A 13,342-nucleotide genomic window follows, 5' to 3' on the forward strand; every position below is an offset into this window, starting at 1 on the left:
CACAAACATTCTTCTCTAGTGAGAGCGAAGAACACGAAACACCACCGAGTTTAGCACTCTACCTTCCGGACGAAGATGAAATTGATGACATCGAATACACTGAATGCTATGCAGCATCTGCCGTACCCCCAACATCTACAATTTTCGTTGAATCAAGACGAAAGGAGGTCAATGGACTAATGGAGAACGGCGTATTTCGACTCGTCAAACTCGTGGACGTACCCGAGAACACAAGAATATTCAACTCACGATTCGTTGATGAGATTAAGAATGAAGGAACCGACAAGGCATTCCCAAAGTCTCGACTAGTCATACAAGCATGGAAGGATCAAGGGAAGAGCGCTGTTTTGACGCAATCACCTACCATACAACGCGTTAGCCAACGTATCATGCTATCCGTGATGGCAATGCTACCCAAGAACGAGGTAACCATGAGCATTCGCGACATCACCCAAGCATATACACAATCGGCATCTAATTTAGTTCGAAAATTTTATGCACGACCACCAGCAGAGATGGACGTCCCTGAGGGCTTTATCCTGCAAGTTGTACGACCATTATATGGCGTCCCGGAAGCGGGCAATCATTGGTTCAGCACCTACCACAAGCACCATACTGACGCTCTCAAAATGGTACAATCGACATATGACCCATGCCTTTTGCACACAACCAAGGACGATACAGCATTTGGCATTGTAGGACTCCAAACGGACGATACTCTCATTGTTGCCAATAAGGAGTTCGCAGATCGCGAGCAAACTGAGCTTAAGAATGCGAAGTTTATGGCAAAAGAACGTGAAACACTGACATCAAGTACACCACTCAAGTTCAACGGAGGTCTAATCACTCAGCACGAGAATGGATCAATCTACCTTAATCAACAGAAGCAATGCGAGAACTTACGACTTGTCAAAACAGAACCTTCTGATATGCATGGAACCCGTGGAAAACTGAGAAAGTCAGCAACGGCAAAGGATCAGTATGTCGCACAACGTGCCCGTGGAGCATATGTCGCAACCATGTGTCAACCAGAAGCAGCTTTCGATCTTTCCTTTGCTGCACAAACAGTTAACCCAAAGGAAGAGGATGCTAACACCCTTAATAAGCGCATTCAATGGCAGATCGACAATTCAGAAAGAGGATTGCAATTCGTACCACTCCATATGGATTCTCTCAAACTGGTTGCATTCACTGATGCTTCTTTTGCTAACAACAAAGATCTGTCCTCCCAGATAGGATACATCATTGTATTAATGGACAAGTACGACAAAGCTAACATCATCCATTGGTCATCAATCAAGTGCAAGAGAGTTACCAGAAGCGTATTGGCTTCAGAACTCTACGGAATGGTCTTAGGATTTGATATCAGTGCAGCAATCAAAGGCACAGTCGACAAGATCTTCCCAGCACGCAAGATACCATTAGTCATATGCATCGATTCTAAGTCACTCTATGACTGTCTCACGAAGCTTGGTACCACTAATGAAAAGAGACTAATGATTGACGTTATGGCGATTCGAGAAGCATATGAGAAACGAGAGATTGTGGAGATCAAGTGGATTGATGGAGAATCTAACCCTGCAGACGCGATGACTAAGTCAAAGCCGTGTCAAGCACTCAAGGACCTGGTCGACAACAACACCATCACGATCAAGGTCACAGAGTGGGTTGACAGAGACTAGAAGGCGTGGCAGGGGGAGTGTAAGACTAGGAAGGAAGGTGGTTACACAAAGGAATTTAAGGAATTAGCTAGAAGGACACGTTACCAGCGACTTTAGAGAGTTGCCAGTGTCGGGATAGGGATCATGTGACCGTGCTAGCGCTTGCGCTAGCGCCTTTCGGCACTACAGCAATACGTTTCGTAGTCCTAGCTTTTAGAACCCTAAGCAATATTACAACAGTGTGAACCATAGTACTATATTGACTTCACCATCCCCATGGTGATACCAACAGTTATATATAAGAATTGGTTTTTTTATATTATATTTATAAAAAAGCTTCAATTGAATATAGAATATTGAGAGAAAAGAATTAAAGGAGTTATAAAACTATTTAATATATTGAAAAAGAATCTTAAAAGAGTAAACTTTATTAATATAATTATAATATACAACTTCAAAAAAGATATCTATAGAATATAATATATATCAAAAAAATACAAATAACATAGTTTATCAGTATATAAGCCATATCAATATATGAGCCATTTGAAAATACACCAAAATTAAAACTTTTTCAATATTCTTATTTTAATAACTAATTATTATTTTCAAAAGAAAAAAGAATACTAAATAATAATAAAAATTCAGCTTTTAAAAAATCTAATTTTTATATAAATATTTCTATTATATTATAAAAAAAAGAAAATTATTACAATTTTCATTATAAAAAAGTTATTTCTTTAATAACTACTTTAATAACTCAAATATCTAATAAAAAATTAGATTTTTATAATAATTATATAATTAAATTTTATAATTTCAGATTTTATAAAATTATATTATTAAATAAAAAAAGTACACAATTACACACAAACAAATTTTATATATAAAATAAGATAGCCCATATACTAATATAACCCATATACTAATAAACTACATTATAAAGATATAAAATAAACTTCTATTTCGAATCTATAATACAATTGTAATTAGTTCTTTAAAAGTATATATCTAAAAAAGCATTCTGGATTATATATTATATATATAATTGAAATAAAGGAGGAGAAAAAGAAGGTTAAAAAGGAATTAAAATAATTAAATCAAAAATACAATTTATTATATATACTAGTATTTATAGATAATCAATAATAAAAGAAAAGAGAATACAATCTACAAGGAAAAAAAAAGTATAAGCCTATTACTAATAATACAATATATAAAAAGAATATTGTATATAAAAGAGGGAATTATAATAAAGGGGGGATTGATTAGTATTGCTTTTATAAAGGATTTTTAAAATCTAAACTTGAACCATGATTACAAAAGCTTAAAGAGAGTAATGATATAAATACTATATTGATATTGGATAATATACTAGCATATAGAGCTTCTTATATTAAGAAGTTCTTAAAAAAGTCGAATATCATAAGCTTCGATTAGCTACCTCAATCTTCTAATATGAATGTTATAGAGTATATGTAGAAGTATATATGTAACGTGATTTATCAGTGTGCGGGTCATATCAGTGTGCGGGTCATTTGAAAATACATCAAAATTAGGCCTTTTTCAATATTCTTATTTTAATAACTAATCATTATTTTAAAAAAAGAAAACAATTTTCAATACCAATAAGAAATTAGCTTCTTATAAATTTTGTTTTTTTATAAATATTTTTATTGTATTTTAAAAAAAGTAGAAATTGTCACGATTTTCGTTACAAAAAAGTTATTTTTATAATAACTATTATAATAATTTGATTTTTTAATAAATAACTAGATTTTTATAATATTTATATAATTAAATTTCAATATTCTCAGATGTTTTTAAATTATATTATTAAATAAAGAAAGTGCACGGTTACGCACAGACAAATTTTGTATATAAAATGAGGTGACCCGCACACTGATATGACCCGCACACTGATAAATCACGTTATACAGATTCGAAAACAACAAAATAAAAGTACTTATCCCTTAAATATTGAAGATATATATAAAACTTGGAAAGAAAAATAATTTAATATATTTCAAGAAATTATTGATAATGCTATTCTATATATTATAAAAGTATATAAATTTATTATTAAAAATTATAATAATAACAACTTTTATAATTAAATAAGATTCTAAGAATAACCTTATTTTAATTTAGATTATGAGATTTATATAATAGAATTTCTTTAATAAATAATATAATACTATATAGATTTATATATAAGGTTGTTATTTTTCGAAGATTGGTATTCTCGCTTATGGAAAACAGCATTCTTCAAAAACACGCCCTCGTATAGGGATATGTGATTACATAATACATACATGGAGTACTTTTCCACTTCATTTGCTTCTACGAATCCATGAATAAATAAACAAATGAATAAACATCAATTTTTAATCCTCGCGATTTGTTTGTTTGTTTATTGGTACTTATATATATTATTCATTACATTTCATCTTTTGTTTAGTTAGTGATTTACTATATGTTTTTACACTTCACACTTCACATAATATTCTATCTCACATCACATCACATCACATCACATCATCTCTATTTCCCTTTCTCTTCTCTCTTTTCGTATTCTCTCTCTTCATCTTCTCATCTTCTTCTCTTCTTTTTTTCTCTTCTCCTCTCAATCTCTAATATTATTCTTATTCTTAGTCTTATTCAAGTGTCTAATTTCAAAAATTCCCCCTATCCTACGTATACACAAGAACAAACTACAATCAACTACACCCAGTGACCTCACTTAATCTTTCCTCTATTTTCTCTATCTCTTCTATTTCATCCCTCTCCCTTTCCATTGTTCCACCACAACCATCCCTGTATCTCTTCAACACCGTCTCTTTCCCTATCTACAACCCTCAAATCATCACCCACTCTATCCACTTCCTCAAATTTCCCAATTAATGAGAACAACCCAAAAAAACGCCATTAGCCAACCAGCCAACCATCCCAACCCATTTCATTCATGCATAAATGCATGCCAATGCTAATTCGAACCATTCGAGACTCATTCCGATCGCTAATCTCCATATAAAGCCGAGAGAAAAAAAATACACCTCCCAATATCTACCATTTCATTTCACTTGTATATCCTGTTATACAGCTTTCTCATCTTCTCATCATCTCATCGTCTCTTCTCCTTGCCCTAACTTCCCACACCTCTATTCACTCCATTCCCATGTTTAATTCCTCGTCCTTCTAGAACGGAAATAATCATAATTCATCGGATCATGATCCACACTACTCCTTCCATCCAAATCCTCCTGTGGTAAATTACCATATCCTCCCGGTCCACCACCCAAGAAACCCGGTGCTCGTTCCTGCACACCCGGTACGGCACTCGCGGGCATATCCTGTGCACCCTGAACCAATCCGATCGTCTCTCCTGAGCTATCCTTCCTCTCTCCATAATACCTCATCCCAGATCCCCCACTCATACCAATATCCCCTTTAATACTATCCGGTGTTCCTGGCCTGAAACTTGGTAATGTTGGTGTTCCCAAACCACCCGAGTGAACAGGTGTACCTGGTCTCGAATCTGGTCCCCAGCGTGAACTACCTGGTGTATCTGACCTAATGATATCTTCAGCTCTTCCATAGATTCCACCCGAACCACCATGTTCTTCGGCGAATTCCGCTCTTCCCTTATAATACGAGAAATCCAGACGATTTTCTGGTACCATTTCAAAACCAGGTACACCTCCCTTTGCAGAACGGCCTGGTTGTCCAGCACGCATAGGATCCATGGAAAACATATCCGAATATCCCGAAACTGACATGTTGTCCCCCGAACCTTGATTATTGGAATCTGTAAGACGACCACCATAAACGGAAGCTAGAATATTTTGAGCTCGGGCGTGGACCATAGGTGTGATGAGCGGTTTGTACAATGCTGGATGACCGAAGCGAGAAGCGAGACGATCGCCTTTGCTACCAAAGGGCTTGGAACGTGAAGCTTCTGGATCTTTGAGCATATTACGGACGCTATAGTAGTGAATCTTATCGTCGAAGGTACGTGCGCAATACCATTTGAAACCAATCACCAAGAATGGAAGAGGAATGACAGCATAAGCTTCCATGTGTGTAGCCTCTCCATGAACCCAAGTGGAAAGAAAAACGACAAGGTTGGCGAGAATTGCTGCGAAAAGTACTCGGTTAAACAACATACGCCAGAACATACCACCAGATTCTGTCTTGGTAATGAAAATATACAGCAAGAGGTATTTCTTCAAGAAAACATCCAGAGAGAAATACATAGCGGCTGCTGGAATAACCAGAGGTTGAATGCATCCAAAGCACAAAGTAACAGTGGTATAGAACAAGAAATAATTATAATAACTTGCATAGTCAAACGCGGGTGGTGCAGTCAATTCGATCATCTCACGGGGCGTGGGACTCGAGAATTTCCGGGCGCAAAAACTCCAAACTAAAGTCCACAATTGAGCCAAGTCGACAGCTGCTCCCAAATTTCGTTGAAGTAACCAAGTAACCCAGAAAGGCGAGATATCGCACAATGAAATAAAGACCAATAATCCCAAATCTGTTTCGTAAATAGCTTCCCAAGTTGTGGTACCATCATTGGTTTTGTTGACGACGGTAGAAACGAAAGTCCAGACAGTGCTGAAAATCGAAAATACAAGCAAATAGTTGAAGACGAAAAAGGTGTATAACTTTCCAGTAACATGTCTTTCTCTGGCAGTTTTCGTACGATCTCCAGCTTTAACCAACATTCGACGGAAAATGATTGGAAGTACTAGATAGACCAAGGATGTAACAGCTGGAGAAGCAACACCTTGAACAATTGACCACCAAACAGTGTGTTGCGCCAACGAAGTTTGAAATGCAGGCCAAACACTACCCAAATTCGGTAAACTGACCAAGAAGATAGAAATCAAAGCGTTCGGTGCCATCCATACAATCGTAAGTAAAGTAACCCAAATGTTGTTCATAATTCTCTTTCTTTTTCGGGTCTGCCTACTCAGAGGCATGTTTTGCCAGATAATATCGTTCGGTCGAGGAGCAAGTACAATCGTAGTTCCTTTAGGATGCTTTTTTCGTGCTGCGAAAGCAATACCGTGTGCTTCATCAATAGCTTCATAACTAGCAAATCCATACGGCAAAGGATTTCGATTGTCCACCGATAGCCGAACTTCCTTAATCTCCATTTCCAATTCCTTTATACGCGCAGTCAGATATTCGATAGCATCGAGCTTTTGCCCTCGGATATATGATCCAAAATTAGGATCATCTTTCGACGGAGTACACTCTGGTCTCTTGGGGGGTAGATTCGCAGGATCCTTAAGGTACCTGGCCAAATAGCCTTCCAAATCGCGGACTGTTTGATCATGCTGTTCAATGAGTTCCGGAAGTTCCTTCACGTTTCTCGCCACGACTGTTCTCGAGAATGAAGATTGCGGCGCCACAACATCAATCACTCTCCCGATTCCCTCGTCCGTGCGTAGCGTCTTCGGAATATCGTTAATCATCAACGTCCGCGCATGTAAACTGGCCTGGTAATCCGCGCTTTCAAAGTACGTTCTCCTCAGATTGAGTACCGCTCTATAATTCAACCACAAGAAGACCATGATAATGAGATCGAATAACCAGGCGCAGATGGTCATACCCCAATTACTCGAACCCCAAACATTGACCGGCGTCACTCGAGATACGAAATCCGTTTTCGAATCAAATTGCCCCTTGGTCATATTGATCGGGATCAAGATTCCACAACCCACCACCGTGATGCATAAAAACATGTTTCGAAACATTCTCAGCACTCTCAAAAATATCGTCGCGTCCAAGCCTATCAGATTAACCAACTCAGTTTCCTTCGTCTTGAGCACCGGTCCCAGCCAAGCCAAAGGACCCTTTCCCATGGGCGGCGGTGCGTGTTTATCATCTGCGATCTTGAGTTTGGGTGCGTACACGACGGAGTTGTACGGACGAAGAAGAGAGAAACCGATGGCGAGTAACAGGGTAAATCCTATCGATGTGCCGAAACTTGCATAGATGGAATTTTGTGACAACTGATGCCCACAATTAGATGTGAGTGTTCTCATGGTTAAACATTGTTGGGGATGAACAAACCTGGGCTCGAAAAGGATTTGCTAACAAATCCAACAATTTCTGTGCTTCCGACACTCTCTTGGTGAGTACCCCCATCGTACTTCCTCCCTCCATCTTGAATTTCTCTGTGCAAGTGTTGTATAAAGCGAGTGGCAGTGACAGGCCCAAGGCCAAACGAAGAAGAAGAGTTGGGATTCGTATGCGCGACGAGCGTGTGATACTACGCAGGGAAAGTAATGGCGATGAGACGTTTGAAATTCTCTTCTCTCCTCTTCGAAAAGAGTGGTGATGGATGATCCCCCGTACGAGCGAGTGAGTGAGGATGGAATGGATGACGATCGAGGGATGTAGCGTGCGTGTATGTATGTATGTATGTATGTATGTATTCGTAGATATGTATTTCAGTATTGGTATGCCGTTCCTTGAATAACCCTTGATAGCGATACGGGGTCTGATTCCACCCCTACAGATTCTTTTTCACCACACCGACCCCTGTTGACCCAGCTGGTGAGCCTATACCGAATGCAATGTTGGACTAGAAACGACTGGGATATTTATGAAAATGACGCTCTTGCAAGGGTTTTCTGTTGCTGAACGTCCCTGGTGGTATTTTCTTGGGGCAAATGAGGAAATGGAGGGATTTTTCGGGAAAATGCTAAAACGAGAGCCACAATCAGAAGTACCGATGGACAGGACAGGAAATTCTACGCAGTATTCGTTTGAAACAGGATGAGCTGAGTACCCATATCAATCAAGTGGACTCGATATAAGATATAATATAAATCTTGAGAATGAGGATAAAACAAACGAATCAACGTAAAAGTCACTCATTTATTTATTGATTCATTCATTCATTCATCCATTCAATATTTACGAAATACTAACAATAAACAAATCCCTATCTATTTCGTTTCCCTAGCCCTTATTTCTAAAGATATCATGAGCCAAGCCACGCCAACAAAGAAACTCAGTATTGAGTTTTGAGTTTTCAGTCTTTGGTCTTTGGTCTTTGGTCTTTGGTCTTCGGTTCTCTTTACACGATCCATCCAGTCAATCTAGTCAATCCAGTCCATCCAATCCAGTCAATCTGGTCAATCTAGTCAATCCAGTACACCCAATCTAATCCATCTAGTCCATCCAGTACACCCAGTCAATCCAGTCCATCCAATCTAATCCATCTATTCCATCTATTCCAACCATCCCAACCATTCCAACCCTCAAATCTAGATTCCCGCCGCCCCAACACAATACACCCATACCGCAAACTAACCATTCTCCTTCTCCTCCCTTTCCATCTCCCTTCTTCTCAAATACTCAAGACAGGTACCCTACTCCATGTGCATCCATGCATCCCCAAACCAACCAACCAACCACAAGCCACAAGCCACCCGCCCATCCACCTAATCCCCTAACTACCCTAACCACCTCTATCGTCATCACACCAACCCCATCCGTCCAAGATCTACCCAATCCAAATCCAAATCCATCTCCCACTTCCCTACCGGAGCTCCCCTCTCATACAGACCTACCATCATACATACCTCTCTCCCTCGTAACCTCCCTCGTAACCTCACCCCGAGAATTTCACTCCTCTCAAACAAACTAATCCCAAATCAACCCACAGTCCCAAGCATTTTTTCCCCCTCCTTCCCTCATCCATTGGCTCGCACCAAGCGGTATCCCGAGCATGATATACCTCATTCGTAACCCGTTCTTGGCATTGGCATTTGCATTTGCATGATGTGGTGTTTGTGGTTGGTGGTGGGATTTATTTATAGATTGGTTGAACAGGTAGGTAGGCATGGTGTTTAAAAGGTGTACATATTATATATGTATCTATAAATCTACAAATCTAATTTGTGTATATCAATCTGTCTCTCAGAATACACAGGATGATTATCTCCTTTAGATTTCTAGGACCTACCGAGTATCTAATTACATCAAAATGGTGGCAGTGTTCCAACATTTTCCATCCAACATCATCATCCTACATGTCATGTCTATCTCAATGCAATCCAATCCAATCCAATCCAATCCAATCCAATCCAATCCAATCCAATCCAACCCACCAAGCTAACCTCCAACATCCCATCAGTCCAGTGCAGTCCAGCAGTCCCATCCAGAGTCCAGACCCTTCTCTTTCCTCTCTCCCGTCCCTTCTCCACCTATTTCACACTGCTCCCTCGTAGTTACTCGTAGGTACACACACACACATATTGGTATAGTAAATACATAAATACATACCTATGATTCCATAATCTATCCCATATATATATTCCCCTACTACCTACCTACTCCTTATGAATATCCATCCCACTTATTACTTTCTTCACAAAACCTACTCCTACTCCACACACCCAAACACACACACACACACACACCGGGGAATATCCATATAGCAACCCTGCATTGTTACCATACTCTATAACTAGATTAGATTATATTATATTACATTAATAAGTGACATTGAAACTTTTTGATTTTCATCATCATCATCATCATCACCAGCCGAATCATCTTTATATCTCAACCATTATTCATCCCCTTACTACAAAGTACACACACACTCTATCGCGTACACTCCATTATATATATATATATATTATATATACTATACACTATTATACCTATATCATTCCCTCTCCCTCCCATTCCATTCTCTCCTATACCATGATTCCCTCCCTCCTCACCCTCCTCACCCATCCGCATAACACCATTAATTCCCCATCCATTCATCCATTCATTAACCTCCTCATCCAAACCCATCAACCCATCAACCCCCCATAAAAACAATCGATCAAACAATCCACCAAACAATAACCATTTATTACTTATTATTAGTATATATAGTACAAAAATGCCTCTCACCTATCCCTCTCACACATACCATATAAAAATATACCACACACCACACACCACACAGGACATAAATCCACAAAAATACCTAATAACACATACAAAAAAAGTTACCTATCCCATATAAAGATAGATACTAATAACCATCCATCCACCCACCCAGCCACCCACTCACTCACTCACTCACTCACCAAATAACCTCCAATAATAAACCTCCAATAATAAACCTCAAACTCAAACCCAAACCCAAACCCAAACCCATCTAATAATTCAACCATTTAATATTCTTATTCTTATTCTTATTATTATTCTTATTACCCATCTACCCATCTAACAACAAACTTATATCACAAACCCATCAATCCACAGACCCGTCAATCCACACGCCAATCTACCCATCATACAAAACCATACCATACACACAATGCAATGTTTCAAACCCAATCAACCAACGTGATTCAAGATTCGATTCAAAGCGAGAGTGTGATGTGATCATTACCCCATCCAACCTCACTTATCACTCATTGTGTCTCACCTCACTCAAAAGTATCACATCACATTACAAACCATATCATGTCACCAACCCCAAATCACAAAGTCCTCGTCTGGTACTCAGCAACTTACAACAAAGATGCCACGGAAAAAAAAATTGCATTTCATATCTGCTAATCATTTCACTCTGCATATTCGTTGGGTTTCCTATTGATAGCTGGCTCCACTTTTGCATTGCATCGCATTTCCTTTCCATCAATTCGTCATTTCCCATCTCCCGTCTCTCATCCCCCGCTCAATCCATATCAAATAATTTCAGTCCAGAGAATGAATAAATCTCTGTAGCTTTCCCTTCCCATGATAATATACAAAGCGCAAAAATGTAAAAACAACAACTAAAACCCACCGCCATAAAGTCTCCGTATAACCTAAAGGATTCGATCTGGTGGATGATTATCCGAAAACGCATCCAAATGTTATATCAGAAATTTCCAATTGAAAGAAATAATGTTCGTCATTCGCTCCACAATAGATTCTCATGGTTTGAAATGTCTTCAATAATTGAGAATTCCATCATCCCCCTAGACAGAGAGAATGTAATTCTTTGAACGACCTAAACAGATTCTTTGCGGGCTTGACTTCTTGTTTTTCGTTGAGCTTGACCAACAGCTGGAATCTTCTTTTCTCTCTTAGCAGGTGTACCATTGGATGCACCCTTTGGTCTACCGGGCTTCTTCTTTGAGTCAGTACCATCAGCATTGCCATTGGAAGTAGCGTTGGTCTTTTGTTTCTTGGTACTGTTCTCTTCTGGGCTCTCTGCTTCGTCATCCAATTCATCCGCTTTGCGCTTGTTGCCGGCTTTTGGTTTGGCTTCGGGTGTATCTTCTTTGTCATTTGAATCTTTCTTCTCGTCCGCCTTGACAGACTTTTCTTCAGACTTTTCTTCAGGCTTCTCCTCGGTGGTCTTTTCTTCGACCTTGTCTTCACCATCCTTCATCTCAACATCCTCTTCTTTCTTATTTTCTTCCTCGGATTCAACCTTTTCGTCTGGAACATTGGTTTCATTCGTCATCTCTTCATCCTTGGATTCACCATTGGTCTCGGCCTTCTCCTCTGCGACCTTTGCTTCGCCGTTGGTCTCGTCCTTTGAATCACCATTGACTTCATCCTTTGAATCGCCATTGGTCTCATCCTTTTTATCTTCATCCTTGGCTTCACCATTGGTTTCATCCATCTTCTCTCCATCCTCAACTTCGCCATTGGTGTCTTCCTTGGTGTCCTCCTTGGTCTCCTTTGATTCATTGGCGTTGTCTTCCTCCTTAGTTTCCTCTTCCTCCTTGGGTTTCTCTCCCTCCTTATTCTCCTCTCCCTCCTTACTCTCCTCTCCTTCCTTACTCTCTTCACCCTTATCTTCCACCTTCAACTCACTAGCCAACTTCACCACATCATTCCCACTTCTCTCAATATGCACTGCTGGATTCTCCTCGTCTCCCGTCTTCTTGATTTCATTTCCGCGATGACTTGTAACTGAGACTTCACCAGCCTTTACTTCTGCAGCGGTTCCATCTGGATTTGCGCCGCCCCAACTCCAGGAAACTGTACGAAGATTTGTTAGTCGTGTGAAATTGAGCCGAGGGAAGTTGAAGAGCGCCATTGTAAAGATAGTGCGAATTGAGAATAATGCGCAAGCTAAGTAATGGGGGAGGAGTGATGTGAAGTGAAGTGGAGTGAGGTTGAGAAAGTAGAAGGAATCTCGGAGCGCAAAGCTTGTGAGAATGGAAATGGTGTTTGTGAGGGGAATGTTTTTGTGTGAATCGAGAAGCGTTCAGATATTGAAATCCAGAGTTCTTCTCTCTATTCGATGGAAAATAAGAGATAGATCTCAACATACCTTTATCACCTTCTTCGATCTTATTATCAGCCATCTTTTCCAAACTTCTCGTGTTTCCGTGCTTTTCGAGAATCTTCAGATTTTCCAATGTAACTCAGTTACCCGAGATGAAAATATCAAACCAAATTCGGCGTTCTCTTCAATCGATTCTCGCGATTCAAATGGAACAATCAAGTAGAAAATATGGTATCAATTGGAGTGTTGCGACAAGAGAAACGGAAAAAATAAGTGAGAGTTGACGTTGAAAAGCAAAGCAAAGTAAATATGTGCAATATGACGCTCCGAGCTTGCAAGCTCTCTCGGGTACTGGTACTACCTACAAGCTTTTGCACGGATTTTCAAGGTTCGTTCCGGGTTACCGTAGAGGCAGAGGTTA

General features: G+C 39.4%; 2 protein-coding genes across 2 annotated transcripts; both read right to left on the minus strand.

The window, feature by feature from the left end:
* Nucleotides 1-4,301: 4,301 nt before the first annotated feature.
* Nucleotides 4,302-8,512, minus strand: BCIN_11g02410 (hypothetical protein). The gene is made up of 2 exons (XM_024695896.1): nucleotides 7,749-8,512; nucleotides 4,302-7,687 (listed from the first exon to the last, which is right to left on the minus strand). The coding sequence occupies exons 1-2, from the start codon at nucleotides 7,839-7,841 to the stop codon at nucleotides 4,844-4,846; spliced, it is 2,937 nt and encodes a 978-aa protein (XP_024551698.1). The 5' UTR covers nucleotides 7,842-8,512; the 3' UTR covers nucleotides 4,302-4,843.
* A 2,734-nt stretch (nucleotides 8,513-11,246) lies between these two features.
* BCIN_11g02420 (hypothetical protein) lies at nucleotides 11,247-13,157 on the minus strand. The gene is made up of 2 exons (XM_001556675.2): nucleotides 12,967-13,157; nucleotides 11,247-12,671 (listed from the first exon to the last, which is right to left on the minus strand). Exons 1-2 carry the CDS (start codon nucleotides 12,998-13,000, stop codon nucleotides 11,689-11,691), a joined length of 1,017 nt encoding a protein of 338 aa, XP_001556725.1. The 5' UTR covers nucleotides 13,001-13,157; the 3' UTR covers nucleotides 11,247-11,688.
* Nucleotides 13,158-13,342: the final 185 nt, after the last annotated feature.

Source organism: Botrytis cinerea, chromosome 11 (assembly GCF_000143535.2).
Source record: "Botrytis cinerea B05.10 chromosome 11, complete sequence".
Taxonomy (NCBI): Eukaryota; Fungi; Ascomycota; class Leotiomycetes; order Helotiales; family Sclerotiniaceae; genus Botrytis; species Botrytis cinerea.

Excerpts from the sequence above, each read along its gene's own strand:
- BCIN_11g02410 (XM_024695896.1), bottom strand. The coding sequence starts at position 7,841 with ATGGAGGGAGGAAGTACGATGGGGGTACTCACCAAGAGAGTGTCGGAA. Across the intron at positions 7,688-7,748 it reads CAAATCCTTTTCGAGCCCAG|TTGTCACAAAATTCCATCTA; the intron begins GTTTGTTCATCC and ends TGTGGGCATCAG.
- BCIN_11g02420 (XM_001556675.2), bottom strand. The coding sequence starts at position 13,000 with ATGGCTGATAATAAGATCGAAGAAGGTGATAAAG. Across the intron at positions 12,672-12,966 it reads GATCGAAGAAGGTGATAAAG|TTTCCTGGAGTTGGGGCGGC; the intron begins GTATGTTGAGAT and ends ATCTTCGTACAG.